Genomic DNA, 16,376 nt, shown 5'->3' on the forward strand with positions numbered 1-16,376 from the left:
CGAATAAAACGTAAAACTAAGTCAGCCATAGTGGAGTCGTCTGTTAAAAGGGCAGGGAGCGTATCAGGCAGCGCAAATGTCTGCCTGACCACAGCTAAAAGGGGGCAGGCCATCAAAATGTGGGCCACTGTCAAAGCAGCCCCACATCGACATAGAGGAGGGTCCTCCCGGCGCAGTAAATAACTGTGTGTCAGCCGGGAGTGGCCAATGCGGAGCCGGCAAAGAACTACTGAGTCCCTGCGAGTGGCTCGCAGGGATGACCGCCACACAGCCGTCGTCTCCTTGACATCACGGAGTTTATTGCGCGTTGTCAGTTCGCGCCATTCATCGTCCCATAGCGCCAAGATTTTGCGGCGGAAGACTGCCCGCAAATCAGTCTCTGGGAGGCCAACGTCCAGAGATGGCTTACTGGTGGCCTCTTTCGCCAGGCGGTCAACATGTTCGTTACCCGGGATACCGACATGACCGGGGGTCCACACAAAGACCACAGAGCGGCCACTACGGGCAAGAGTATGCAGAGACTCATGGACAGCCAGCACCAGACGAGAACGAGGAAAACACTGGTCGAGAGCTCGTAAACCGCTCAGGGAATCGCTACAGATAACGAAGGACTCACCTGAGCAGGAGCGGGTATGCTCTAGGGCACGAAAGATGGCGACCAGCTCAGCAGTGTAAACGCTGCAGCCATCCGGCAAGGAACGTTGTTCGGAATGGTCCCCTAGGGTTAGCGCATAACCGACTCGACCAGCAACCATCGAGCCGTCGGTGTAAACAATGCCAGAGCCCTGATACGTGGCCAGGATGGAATGAAAGTGGCGGCGGAAGGCCTATGGAGGGACTGAGTCCTTCGGGCACTGTGCCAAGTCGAGCCGAAGGCAAGGGCGACGAACACACCATGGGGGTGTATGCAAAGTAGCCCGGAAAGGAGGTGGAACAGTGAAAACCCGAAGCCCAGAGAGAAGCTCTTTGACACGGACCGCTATTGTACAACCAGACCGGGGCCAACGTTCTGGCAGACGGACGACCGATCGCGGGAACAGGAGACGATAGTTAGGATGCCCGGGCGAGCTTAGAACATGGGCAGTATAAGCGGCCAGCAAACGTTGGCGTCGGAACCGCAGTGGAGGTACACCTGCCTCCACTAGTACGCTGTCCACAGCGCTGGTGCGGAAAGCACCAGTGGCAAGGCGTATCCCGCTGTGGAGAATTGGGTTCAGCACCCGTAACGCAGATGGGGATGCTGAGCCATAAGCCAGGCTCCCATAATCCAGGCGGGACTGGATGAGCGCCTGGTAGAGCCGTAACAGGGTAGAGCGGTCGGCGCCCCAGCGGGTGTGGCTCAAACATCGCATAGCATTGAGATGCCGCCAACACGCCTGTTTGAGCTGCCGGATATGAGGCAGCCAAGTCAACCGGGCATCGAAAACCACCCCCAAAAACCTGTGGGTCTCCACCATCGCAAGCAGTTCGTCGGCAAGATAAAGCTGCGGCTCAGGATGGACTGTTCGGCGCCGGCAGAAATGCATAACGCGGGTCTTGGCTGCCGAAAACTGAAACCCATGCGCTACAGCCCAAGACTGCGCCTTGCGGATAGCGCCCTGTAGCTGACGTTCAACCGCTGCAATGCCAATAGAGCTGTAATAAAGGCAGAAGTCGTCAGCATACAGGGAAGCGGAGACAGAATTTCCCACGGCCGCAGCAAGCCGGTTAATGGCTATTAAAAACAGACAGACACTTAAAACAGAACCCTGTGGCACACCGTTCTCCTGGACGTGGGAGGAACTATACGAGGCCGCGACTTGCACGCGGAAGGTACGACACGACAGAAAATTGCGGAGAAAAATCGGCAGAGGACCCCGAAGACCCCATCCATGAAGCGTAGAAAGGATGTGATGACGCCATGTCGTATCGTACGCCTTCCGCATGTCGAAAAAGACAGCGACCAGGTGCTGACGGCGGGCAAAGGCAGTACGGATGGCCGACTCCAGGCTCACCAGGTTGTCGGTGGCGGAGCGGCCTTTACGGAACCCACCCTGAGACGGAGCAAGAAGGCCCCGAGACTCCAGTACCCAATTCAAGCGCCGGCTCACCATCCGTTCAAGCAACTTGCAAAGAATGTTGGTGAGGCTAATGGGACGGTAGCTGTCCACCTCCAGAGGGTTCTTTCCAGGTTTCAAAACGGGGATGACAACGCCTTCCCGCCATTGCGACGGAAACTCCCCCTCGACCCAAAGACGGTTGTAAAGATCGAGAAGGCGCCGCTGGCAGTCCACTGAAAGGTGTTTCAGCATCTGACAGTGGATGCCATCTGGCCCAGGAGCGGTATCAGGGCAAGCAACTAGGGCACTGCGAAATTCCCACTCACTAAATGGAGCATTGTAAGATTCTAGGTGGTTGGTGCGAAACGAAAGGCTCCGACGTTCCATCCGCTCTTTAATGGAGCGGAAGGCCTGGGGGTAATTCGCAGAGGCGGAACTCATAGCAAAATGCTCTGCTAAGCGATTTGCAATGACGTCGGAGTCAGTACAAACTGCTCCATTCAGTGAGAGCGCAGGGACGCTGGCAGGGGTCCGATGGCCGTAGACGCGTCGAATCTTGGCCCAGACCTGCGATGGAGTGACATGGAGGCCAATGGTGGATACATACCGCTCCCAGCACTCCTTCTTGCCTTGGCGGATAAGGAGGCGGGCCCGCGCACGCAGCCGTTTGAAGGCGATAAGGTGGTCGATGGAGGGATGTCGCTTGTGACGCTGGAGCGCCCGCCGGCGATCTTTAATCGCTTCAGCGATCTCAGGCGACCACCAAGGCACAGTCCGCCGCCGAAGGGACCCACAGGAACGGGGAATGGCTGATTCGGCGGCAGTAACGATGCCGGTGGTGACCGATTGAACCACCGCATCAATGTCATCAGTAGGGAGAGGCTCAAAAGCGGCAGTGGAGGAGAACAAGTCCCAGTCAGCCTTATTCATAGCCCATCTGCTAGGGCGCCCAGAAGAGTGGCGCTGTGGTAGTGACAAAAAGATCGGAAAGTGGTCACTACCACACAGGTCGTCATGCACACTCCATTGGACAGACGGTAAGAGGCTATGGCTACAGATTGAAAGGTCAATGGCGGAGTAGGTGCCATGCGCCACACTGAAGTGTGTGAAGGCACCATCATTTAACAGCGAGAGATCGAGCTGCGACAAGAAACCCTCAACGATGGCGCCTCGACCTGTTGCCACTGACCCACCCCACAGAGGGTTATGGGCATTGAAGTCGCCCAAGAGCAAGAAAGGTGGCGGCAATTGGGCGACCAGTGCAGCCAGGACATGCTGCGAGACATCACCATCCGGTGGAATGTAAACACTGCAGACGGTAACAGCTTGTGGCGTCCACACGCGTACAGCGACAGCGTCTAAGGGCGTCTGGAGAGGGACAGACTCGCTGTGCAGAGTGTGAAGGACATATATGCAGACGCCACCAGACACCCTTTCATAAGCTGCTCGGTTCTTATAATAACCCCGATAGCCACGGAGGGCGGGGGTTCGCATTGCAGGAAACCAAGTTTCCTGGAGAGCAATGCAGAAGAAAGGGTGAAGGCTGATAAGTTGGCGGAGCTCAGCGAGATGGTGGAAGAAACCGCTGCAGTTCCACTGGAGGATGGTAGTAGCCATTGCGGAGAAAGGCGTGACGGGACTGGGAAGGCAGATTACGCCGCTGGGTCACCTGCCACATCCGATGGAGCACCCGTGCAAGTGCTACCCATTGCGTCTGAGGGATCGGCGAGATCGAGGTCCTCAGCGGACGCAAGGATCTCCACCTCATCCTCAGATGCAGAGCTTTTATGTAGCGGTGGAGTAGGTGCCACCGCAGGTGTCTTGGACTTACGGGTCTTCAGAGTCGTTTTCTCTCGCTGTTCCTTTGGTTGCCGTTGGTGAGAGGGCTTATTGGAGTCAGTCTCTGGGACCGAAGTGGAACGCGAAGCCCGTCGACCAGCGACCTGTGGCTGCTTCAGCCACTGGCTGGTGTCTGCTGTGCCGCTGGTAGGAACCTGGGAAGGGAGTGACCCAAGGGATCCCTTCCGAGCGAGAGAAGCCGAAGAAGACTTACGCTTCTCCGGCTGAGAAGGGGGGACTGGCGTCCCCGATGGTTTAGTGGGTGCTGCTCCCGAGGTAGATGGTGTGGGAGCAACAGCAAGAGAAGAGGCCCCCATTGTCAAGGCGGCAGGTGAGGTCCTCTGGTTCCGAGAGCTGACTGTATATCTTGCAGCTGAAGGAGCTGGAGCAGGAGTGACAGTGGAGGCATAAGATGACATCATGCGCACGGGATGTAGCCGTTCAAATTTCCGCTTGGCCTCAGAGTAAGTCAGTCGGTCCAGGGTCTTGTATTCCATGATTTTGCGTTCTTTCTGTAAGACACTACAGTCCGGCGAGCAAGGGGAATGAGGCTCTCCACAGTTGACACAGACGGGAGGCGGAGCACATGGAGTGTCGGGATGAGATGGGCGTCCACAATCTCGACATGTGAGGCTAGAAGTACAGCGAGAGGACATGTGACCGAACTTCCAGCACTTAAAGCACCGCATCGGGGGAGGGATATAGGGGTTGACGTCACATCGGTAGACCATCACCTTGACCTTTTCCGGTAACGTATCACCCTCGAAGGCCAAGATGAAGGCACCGGTAGCAACCTGATTGTCCCTCGGACCCCGATGAACGCGCCGGACGAAATGTACACCTCGTCGCTCTAAGTTGGCGCGCAGCTCGTCATCGGACTGTAAAAGGAGATCGCGGTGAAAAATAATTCCCTGAACCATATTTAAGCTTTTATGGGGGGTGATAGTGACGGAGACATCCCCCAGCTTAGTACAAGCGAGCAAGGCCCGCGACTGGGCGGAGGATGCCGTTTTTATCAACACCGAGCCGGACCTCATCTTTGACAAGCCCTCCACCTCCCCAAACTTGTCCTCTAAATGCTCAACAAAGAACTGAGGCTTCACGGATATAAAAGATTCCCCATCAGCTCTGGTACAGACAAGATATCTGGGCGAATACGTTTCACTTTCATTCAACGCCTTTCGTTCCTCCCATGGTGTGGCCAGGGATGGGAACAATTTGGGGTCATAAACATTACCCTTAAAATGAGCCCTCGAATGCTTGGAGACTGCTGACGGCTGGCCGCCAGCGAGAGATGATGTACCACGCTTCATTGCGGGTCATCCGCCCTGATGCCACCTACTCCGACCAAGGGCCCTCCCCACGGGCGCCACCCAGCCGCAGCAATAGCCACCTGGCAGGACGGCCATTGCCGGGAGTCCTGATGCCCCAAGGAGATGGGCATCTACTCCTTGGCATACGTGGGGAGTTAACGGCGCAGGCATCAGTAGAGCGATCCCTGTGTTGTCAGGGGGCTACAACCAAGAGGGTACATGGCGGCCCCACCACAACGGACTGGCTACCGTGCTGGATCTTAGGTGCAAAACTGACCAAGGTCGTCGTCGCAGATAAAAGAAACACTGCAGAGTGCAGCGTGGTAATCGCCCAAGAGATCGAAAACGAGCGGGACACCATTGCAACGACGAGAAAGCCGGCTAAAGGTCTAATTGCACGACGGATACAGTGCACCATGTAAGGCGCCCTTCCCCAATTGGCTCGCTCTTCGGAATAATTTAGAAAGATGGAGGTCAAACCCGAGAGGGGACCATCACATAAGGCCGAAACATTTGAGACTCCTTTTAGTCGCCTCTTACGACAGGCAGGAATACCGCGGGCCTATTCTTACCCCCGAACCCACAGGGGGAACACCTCCAATTAATATCATTGTGTTTGCTTTCACTGACAAGCTCCTGTCACAATATGACAGCTGTGAAAAGTAACATAATGAGCAGCTGTGGTAGATTTGGGCCATTGATATGCAGTGTGAAAGGATGCTATGCCGCTCTCTCAGTGTGGTGTTTTGTCAGTATTCCTTCAGCTCTGCGTGTAATAATAGCTAGCTCCAGTGGCAGCAGGTTGGGTCCATGCAGTGTCAGGTCCATACAGCAGGAAGGGATGGCACCATGTTGATGTTAGACTGGCAATCTCAATCAGTTACTTGGGCCATTGCATTGTGACCAAACTGCCAGTAATGGTTAAATGCTGCAGGATGACCAGGCGCCAGTCAGTCACATGTCTTACAATGGTTTACAGAAACTATTGTCCCTTGTTACTCGAGGAATGCCACAACCATGCAGGTTTAAATAATGTTGGCACACATGGCACTGACTGGCTGTCTTTGCTACTGTCTCTTCACATTGCACCATATGTGGCAGTAATTACTATTAAAATATATAGAACACATTATGACAATTGTTCTTATTTTACACAATATGCTTTATTGTCTGAATCACATTACAGTTCTTAACTATTAGTAAGCTCCAGATGAAAGTGGTGCTGAAAAAGAAGAATGAAATGAGATGAGGAAAATAAAGCTAGGTTTGTGTGTGTGTGTGTGTGTGTGTGTGTGTGTGTGTGTGTGTGTGTGTGCGTGTGGGCACGCACGCGTGGAAGGGGTGGGGGTGGGGGATTAGTTCAAAATATGTACTACAGGGAAAAAGGAAGCTACCAATAACAACAAAAAGTAAATGAAATTAGTATAACAACACTCATGGTTCTTCTATATTATCTGTATTTGGTAAGGAGACAATCGGGCAATTCCATATCCAGAGGCACTACACCACTCCCAGCACTCTGAGTCAAACCCTGAAGCCTTGGCCTCCTCACACTTTGCCACATCAACTTTCAGGTTGTTTATTATTCTGCAAATTGTGTGTCATACACTGCATGAGCTTGTGGTCCCCTCCGTTGTTTCACACTTCAAACCCAGGTGGTGCAATGTCTTTCGTTCATCTGTTGGTGGCACACAGTGCACAAATTTTAGTCCTGGAATGTATGTGCAAAAACTGAGGTCATGTCCCTTCCAAATAAAGTTCTGAGATCAGTAGGCCAGTGCTAAAGGATAATTTCTATTTTCTTACACTTTGTTCTGTGGGCCTTAAGTGTCACAGTCCTGTTTGTATTTGCCAATCTTTTCTGGAAAGCATGTTTCTTCTTTTGGTATGACTTCATACAAGCTATAACCTCTTAAATAAACTCTCTCCGCATTGTCTGTGATGGTCCGATCAACACACTGAATCATGCATCTGTCACTGTCCCTTTAATTGAATCTGCTAAGGTGATCTGAGTATGATCCATTATCAAGAGAATCAGAGCCATCGAAGATGAAGGATAAACAGTGCTTTATACACAAATCCCACTTAATCATATGTAATTGTGTGCTTACATTCCATACTTTATTTTACAAGGACATCTGGGTTAGGATTTTATGTCCCAAAACTTGTCATGTCATGAAAAAACATCTATATGAAGTAGTTGTGGAGCAAAATTTCATGTCCAAAAAATATCTGTACAATTTAACAATCATGGCTTTTCTGCTGTTGTTGCATTTTTTAAATAATAATAACCTCTGTCTCCTTGGTATCCCATCTTGAATGATACCCTCATTTCACAGACAGATTATGCATGGCAAAATTTGGTCTTTACAATAGTTCCAACTCATGATTGTCAAGATTTGAAGATTTTCCTTTCTTTCATTTTATAAAGCCTTAAAGATCTCCTCTTGAGGAAGAAAAAGCACTACTGTGTGGTTGTTGTATGGCTGCTTCATCTCTCTCTCTCTCTCCTTAATTATCTTGATCATATATAGGAATTAAAGAGTCCAGCAGGCATTCAGCTGGGTTCTCCTATAGTTTTATAAGTGCTTCTCTCTCTTTGAATAGTATGTAATCTGATGATCTCCAAGAAAACTTTATGTTGTAATCCTCCTGGATTTCTATTGAACTGTGGACTCATGCACCTGAACCACAGTTCAAATCTAGTTTCAAATACTGTCCCCCCCTCCCCCCCCCCCCAAAAAAAAAACCTCCAAATTTGAAGGAATATGATTTGGTGCAAATGGCTCTGAGCACTATGGGGCTTAACTTCTAAGGTCATCAGTCCCCGAGAACTTAGAACTACTTAAACCTAACTAACCTAAGGACATCACACACAACCATGCCCGAGGCAGGATTCGAACCTGCGACCGTAGCGGTCGCGCGGTTCCAGACTGTAGCACCTTTAACTGCTTGGCCACCCCGGCCGGCGAATATGATTTATCCCGAGAATCTACTACAAATTCCATATATGATGAAAATGGAACCAGGCTGAACCCTGCCATAGAATGTTGGCTGTACTGTCACAATTTTTTTTTCCTCTTTCAAAGCTTGTTTGTTTCTTGTGGTTTCCACTGTCATTATATACAGAACACTGACTCATTCAACTGGGGGCAAAGAAAGAAATGCAGTTACAAAGAACTTTGTATGGAACCAAACACCTGTTATCAGCATTTCACGAAAACATGGAAATTCTACGAGGGTCACTCCAAAAGAAATGCACACTATTTTTTTTTTAAATCCATCTTTTATTCTACATCTTTTAAAGTTTTACAGTGTGTAGATACATCCTTTAGGAACAATATTTTCATTTCTCCACATAATTTCCATCCCTCTCAACTGCCTTACGCCATCTTGGAACCAGCGCCTGTATACCCACACGATAAAATTCTGGACCAACCTGTTGGAGCCACTGTTTGGCAGCATGCACAAGGGAGTCATCATCTTCAAACCTTGTTCCACGAAGAGAGTCTTTCAGTTTCCCAAAGAGATGATAGTCACACGAAGCCAGGTCAGGAGTGTAAGGCGGGTGGTTCAGTGTTGTCCACCCGAGTTTTGTGATCGCTTCCATGATTTTTTGACTGACCTGTGGCCGTGCATTGTCGCGCAACATTTTTTGCCAATGCGGTTGAACACGACTCAGTCGAGCTTGAAGTTTCTTCAGTGTCGTCACATAGGCATCAGAATTTATGGTGGTTCCACTTGGCATGATGTCCACAAGCAAGAGTCCTTTGGAACTGAAAAACACCGTTGCCAAAACTTTTCTAGCAGAAGGTGTGGTTTTAAATTTTTTTTTTCCTTGGGTGAATTTGCATGATGCCACTCCACTGATTGCCTCTTCATCTCTGGTGAAAAATGAAGAAGCCATGTTTCATCACTTGTCACAATTCTTCCAAGAAATTCATCTCCACTATTCTCGTACTGTTCCAAAAGTTCGCTGCATACCGGTTTTCTTGTTTCTTTGTGAGCCACTGTCAAAATCCTAGGAACCCACCTGGCACAAACCTTTTTTAATGCCAACACTTTCAGTATTCTGCAAATACTTCCTTCCCCTATCCCAATGTAGCGTGACAATTCGTTCACTATGATGTGTCTGTCAGCATTCACCAATTCGTTAACTTTCTGCACATTGTCTGTAGTGTGTGCGGTATTAGGCCTGCTGCTCTGCGAGGACAATCCTCAATATTGTCGTGCCCGCTTTCATCATGTAACCTGCTTGCCCACCGACTAACTGTACTGCGATCGACAGCATCATCTCCATACACCTTTTTCAACCTCTTGTGGATGTTTCCCACTGTCTCGTTTTCACAGCACAGGAATTCTATGACAGCATGTTGCTTCTGACGAACGTCAAGTATAGCAGCCATCTTGAAGACATGACGTGATGGCGCTACTCACGGGAACAAGTTGAATTAAGTTTGCAAAAAAGCGGGAAGGATGTATCTGCACACTGTAAAACTTTCACACATGCAGAATGAAAACTGTATTTTTACAAAAATAGTGTGCATTTCTTGTGGAGTGACCCTCGTAAACTCACATAGGTTCAATAGCTTTTAATCACCTTCCTCATTTTATGGTAACATATTATACCAGCAGAAATGAAAACCAGGTATTTCAGAAGTACAAACCTCCATCAAAAGTTTGTTCCATGCCGGGACATTTCTTGTAAGTTATATTAAATTTCTGATTTGTGATGAGAAACTGTGTTCCAGCAGTTTGACAGGAACGAATCTGAGCATCTGGATGATCGCATTCTCCAGTGAAACGAAAGCGATTCTGAAAACAGTGAACAAAATTGTAATTCAATCATGTTAATACAAATTTTAAACAACTGCATGTAATTTAGAGCGTATTTCCAAAATTGACACATCCTACTTGCTTTACAAAATGTTTGGCAATTTTTGAAACATGATAGCATGTTTCCATAATGTAACATCCAAGAGGTGAAATACAACTTTCCAGGTAAAAATCAAACAATGGAAGATCCAGGATGGAACGTAACAATGTTATGAAAAGGAAAGTTACTACTCACTGTATAGTGGAGACACTGAGTCGCAGATAGGCACAACAAAAAGACTGTCACAAATAAGCTTTTGGCCAACAAGGCCTCTGTTGAAAACACACACACACACACACACACACACACACACACACACACACACAACTAAAGACTCTGGCAGTGGAAGTGTGGCTTCAGCTGCCAGAGATTGCTTCATGTGTCGTGTGTGCGAGGTGTGTTTGTGCGAGCGCGCATGCGCAGGTGTGTGTGTGTGTGTGTGTGTGTGTGTGTGTGTGTGTGTGTGTGTGTGTGTGTGTGTCTGGTTTTTGTCTATTTTTGACAAAGGCTTTGTTGGCTGAAAGTTTATTTGTGACACTCTTTTTGTTGTGCCTATCTGTGATTCAGCATCTCCGCTATATGGTGAGTAGCAACTTTCCTTTTCAAAATATTGTCACATTGCAGGTAACATATATTATTGTACAAGGGCTAATCGTTGTTAATATTCCAAGTTGTCTGTGATATGTGTGTTATTGGCTTCAGAATTTTATTATATGCTGTACAAGACAAACAACTGTAACATAAATTAAACAATTTATGAAGTCCATGTACGTATTCCCTATAGCAACACAAATGCTGAGAAAACTGCTCAATGTTAGCGCAATAATATATTCAGATAAAATATCTGAATGGGTATTTGTCAGATGGTCATTACAATACTGTTTCAAATGGCAAAATAGTAATACTATTGGCTCTGGAGAGCAAAACACTTCTTTCTTGAACATGTGTGCACTACCACCCCCTCCCCTCCCCTCCACACACACACACACACACACACACACACACACACACACACACACTCACTTTATGTATTTTTTTACTGTAACATTAAAAGAACTTTTGCACAAAGAACTATTGACACCTAGAAAATAAATTTGCTGAGATGCTAATTAGAAGCACTGTTGAGGGATGAGCCTATTCAGTCATCAACTTGCAGTGGAGAAAAAAATCTTAGGGGAAAAGTGCCTTAAATGACATAGTTGGGTAAAATGACACAGTGGCTGCTTCTCTCATATAGCTCTAGTGACGTTTGTTTTGAATGTCCTAACATATTCAAATGTTGACTCATCTGATACCCTGTAAATGGCAGATGTGTATATCAAACATTCTGTATGCCAATGAACAAAAAGTGGAAAGAAGGTTGGCTGAATTTATTTTGTTAGCCTTTTATACTGAGGTGACAAAAGTCATATGATAGTGATCTGCACACTTACAGATGGCAGTCGTATTGCATACATAAGATATAAAAGGGCAGTCATTTGTACTCAGGTGAATCATGTGAAATGGTTTATGACACAATTATGGTCGCATGATGGGAAATAACTTACTTTTAGTGTGGAATAGTAGTTGGAGCTAGATGCATGGGATATTCCATTTTGGAAATTACCACTGTGTCAAGAGTGTGCCAAGTATACCAAACTTCAGACATTACTTCTCACCACGGACAATGCCATAACTAATGGCCTTCACTTAATGACCGAGAGCAGTGGCGTTTGCACAGAGTTGTCACTGCTAACAGACAAGCAACACTGCATGAAATAACTGCAGATATCAATGTGGGACATACAACAAACATATCCATTAGGACAGTATGCTAAAATCTGTCATTAATGGGCTATGGCAGCAGATGACTGGTGTGAATATCTTTGCCAACAGCACAACATTCCTTGCAGTGCCTCTCCTGGGCTCATGACAAGCCACACATGAGAAATGAGACTCTAAATCAAGGAAAAAAAATTTTCCAAATCTAAGCCGCTCCTGAAATTTGAGACTCGAAATTCAAGGTGAGAGAAAAGTTTTAGACCACCCCTCCAAATCGAAACAAAGTTGGTCCATTGTAACATGAAACACAATTGAGGTCGAATGGATGAAGATACAGATACAGTAGTTTGGTTCGAGTCGTAAGCTTAACAGTTAAGCTTTACCAAGTAGCCATTGCTATGTGCCAGGCACTCTATCCATATTTATATGGGTACCCTTCCTTTTTCGCGTGCTTCGTCTGGTCTGAATTGATTGCTTATTTTGCTTTGATCTGATAAGTGCCTTTCTCTTTGTTATAGGTGTTTACATCACTCTAAGCTGAAAATGCATTATTTTACTGTGTCATGCATTGTCTGTCGCATTGTGAGTGTTTACGACCTGTCGCCGCTCGTGGCACAGCTTGCTTTTGTGCGCGCTACCGCGGCTTATAACAAAAAATTAAAAAATAGAGGAATTGTCTCACAAGCGAAACAATGGCAAGAGACTGCTACTTGTTGTTACACTGCTCCTTTTTTTTATAATGATCAACAAGAACCAAATAATAGACTGCGTATGAGGGAAGATGTTCTGAACGAGAGTTTAGTGAAAATTTTTCTCCGTTTGAAAATCTTTGCAGATGCTTCTTTAGTACATTACATTCTGCACAGGAATTAGAGTCATCTTAGATTTAAAAATCTAGTCAGTTGCTGTGCTTCATTTCTGACTGTATCACTATCCAGCATAAGAATAATACGAATATAAACATGACACGATATGTATATTCTTCCGCGTTTGCTGTTGTCTCACTCTAGTTTCGTAGTTTATTAGGCAGACAGGATTTAAATGAGATAGCAGCAAACACGAAAGAATAGATGGCATAATATTTACATTCTTCTACCTTTTCTTTTAATTTATTTACTGACGCAGAGGTTTTGGCGCCAGTATTTTTCTTTGTGCCTGCAAAGCATGCCTATGTAGCGCTACATATATTCGATGGCAGAAGTTAGTTGTGGCAGCACCTACCAACATTTTTTCAGAACTTCTGCTTACTTTGCACTCGATTCTAAGCCGCAGTCAGTTTTTTGGATTACAAAAACCGGTAAAAAAGTGCAGCTTAGATTCGAGTAAATACGATAGATGACTCCTGATTTCAGTTGGTAAGAGCTGATGGTAGGGTTCGATTGTGGCACAGGCCCCACAAAGTCATGGACCAAGTTGTCAATGAGGTGGTGGTTGTGGCACCATAATGGTGCATTTACATCAAATATACTGTGACCTCTTGTCCAACAGAACCAATCACTGACAGGAAATGGTTATGTTTGTGTACTCAGAGACCATCTGCAGCCACTCACGGACTTCATATTCCCATACAACATTGGAATTTGGCGATCCAGGTCCCTCAACATCAACCCTATCGAACACTTATGGGACATAATCAAGACGTCAGTTTGTACACAAAATCCTGCACAGGCAACACTTTTGCAATTATGGACAGCTATAGAGGCAATATGGTGCAATATTTCTGCAGGAGACTTCCAATGACTTGTTGAGTCCATGCCACATTGAGTTGCTGCACTACACTGGGCAAAAAGAACGTCCAAAATGATATTAGGAGGTATCACATGACTTTTGTAACCTCAGTGTAGATACAACTTCACATTTGGTGTTAGGTTCCTTTTATTTCAAATATATCAAATAGCACTAACCATTTGTTAATGCATTTACTAGTATTATTATTCATTTCATCACTTTATTTTTCTTTGCTTAACCTATCATTTTGTAACAAACTGCATTGTTGGATAAAATGACTGACCATGAGTAAGGATAAAAAGATATAGTGTGTCACTTTAGCCTGATAAATTGATCTAATAAAAATTCATTTCAGTAGCATTACTAATATCATAACCATAGAGCTTGTCACCCAATTCTCACCAAACGCACTTTTCCCCAGATGATTGGGATGTACGTTAGAAAGACTACACGCCAGTCATGGGATGAAGAAGCCATGCAAAGGGCCATTAACACAGTAAACAAGAGGGAAATGGGCTGTTCAAGAGCAGCCAAACTATTTCGTGTATTGCAAGTAACTTATAAGGCATGTCACAAATTGAAACAAACAAATTATGGGTGTTAACAAAGGATTAGGCAGGTTTCAATCTACATTTGACCAGGGATTAGAGAAGGAAATAGTCTGTCATTTAAAGCTGTTCTGAGTCTTGTCTTCAATACTTTGAAAATGGCTGCCATGTTTACAGGATAGTAGACAAATAAGACAGCCAACCTGTTGCAATAAATGGTGGTTTTCAATTAACTTTAATCATGGTTTCAACAGATTTAAACCCATTTTCTTCAGGAGGACAAGAAACAAACTTCAAAATTCACATTAGCAAACAGTCAGTTAGTAAAGCGACCTAACATCTCCACATGAAATGTGTTGGCAACGATCTGTACATCCATTTGTAAAAGTTAAACCCCTAAAATTAAGGGCTTGTCACATCAATAAAATCAATCACATAAAATGCCAGACCATGTTAAGAGTTGGCATGTAGATGTGATAAGCCCTTGATTTTAGGGTAAAGAGCACGTATGGGAATTCTAGGTACGGCACAAGAAAGCGACGGATGACGAGAAATTTTTCTCAAGTGGCTGAATAATTTCATTAGTTTCATTAAGGCAAACAAAGACGATAAAGTGTTGCTAGTTGCTGATGGCCACTGAAGTCACATATATGATGAGGTGCACGAATGTGCCAAAGAAAATGAAGTTTTTCTATTTTGCCTACCACCCCACTGAACTCACCTATTTCAATTGTTTCTCGGCCCATGAAGACCTATTATAATCAAAAAGCTTCAAAGTGGCTGAAAAGAAACCGGGGACGAATAGTAAATCAGTGCCAAGTGAGATCTTTGTCAACGCAAATGATGAAACAGTATGTGTGGCTAATGCGAAGAGTGGATTTACTAAGGCAGGCCTTTGGTTATTAAACATGGGTGTTACTGAAGAACATCTGTCTGTATTGGCTCAGACAACAGCTTTAAGCATGTACAGTCTTAAAAAAATTCACCTGCAGCTAGACATAATAACGAATGTCAAGAGGACAGTCTTCCTGGCTGCTCACATGCTTTATGGGATATTTCATCACTGAAGAGGAATCTGCTCCCCCAACCAACTTCCAGAGTCCTAAAAGAGGTAGCCCTAACAGACTTGAGATATCAACTGATGAAATGTTTCCAGTTCAATTAAAAAAGGACCTGCTGATGGCACTGACTGTATTTTTAATCTCTTTAACGAACTTCACGAGAAAATATCCTTTACCAGTGAACTCGAAAACAAGACCCGTCAATTGAATTTTCCTGACTTGACGCTTACAGTAGAAGAAAATAAAATCTCATTTAATGTTTTTCGTAAAGAAACATATACCAATCAGATCGTACCTGCATCTTCCATGTGCCCACAATCTCATAAAAATGCTTTCTTTCACTCTGCTATTCACAGGGCTACTTTTATCCCACTCTTGAAAGAAAAATTCGACGAAAAAATTAATTTAATCAAAACAGTAGCAGTTAATAATGAATATGAACCTGTCACAGTGGATGACATCCTTAAAAAGAAAACTGTTGAAAGAGTTACTACACTCAGCAACTCTATCATTGAATCCAACATAAAGAAGTTTTTTTTCTATTCCTTTTTTTGGGGACCATTTCCTATCAGATACAACGCCTTCTTCATAATAAAAACAACTGTAATGTTGCCTTTTCAACCAATAAAACTTTGAAGAAAATTAAAACTATGATGTCTGTAAGATTTTCTGTGACACCTGCTCTTCTTACAAAATAGTACAAACAGGATGTGCCTTTACAGTCAGATACAAAGAACATCTTTTAAGAAAAAATGGCACTAGCACCCAAAATTTGTCTTTTGCCGACCACCTTCTGATTACAGGTCACGCGCCTAAAGCTGTTCACGATATCAATATTTTGCACACCAGGACGAAAGGACATAGATTAGATATTTTCAAAGAATTAGAAGTTTTTAAACTTCCTTATCGAAATGATGGCCTCATTCTTAATCAGCAGCTACAATTAAGTAATACAAGTTTCTTCAACAGTATAAGGCCGTTACTTGATATTTGATTTCGTTTTCCCTCGTGCAGTTACCTAAATTTTTTTCTATCTAAGTCAGCCCATAATTTTTTGTTTATTAAATAGTTTATATTGACTGCATTTCATGTTATATTGTTATTCAACACGCTGACTTATTCAGCTCCCTTTGTACTTCTACAATAGTGTTTTCAGCCTTAAAACTGTACTTCTCAGCTGTTACCAGATAAAATGTTGCCTTTTACTTCAG

General features: G+C 45.2%; 1 protein-coding gene across 1 annotated transcript in view; it reads right to left on the reverse strand.

The window, feature by feature from the left end:
- Positions 1–16,376, reverse strand: part of LOC126248419 (uncharacterized) — a 121,598-nt gene that overhangs the window by 82,224 nt on the left and 22,998 nt on the right. Inside the window, exon 4 of the mRNA XM_049949384.1 lies at positions 9,859–10,006. Within this exon, the coding sequence (XP_049805341.1) occupies positions 9,859–10,006 (148 nt within the window). The remainder of the gene's footprint in view (positions 1–9,858; positions 10,007–16,376) is intronic.

This window comes from Schistocerca nitens, chromosome 3 (assembly GCF_023898315.1).
Source record: "Schistocerca nitens isolate TAMUIC-IGC-003100 chromosome 3, iqSchNite1.1, whole genome shotgun sequence".
In the NCBI taxonomy this organism is placed as follows: Eukaryota; Metazoa; Arthropoda; class Insecta; order Orthoptera; family Acrididae; genus Schistocerca; species Schistocerca nitens.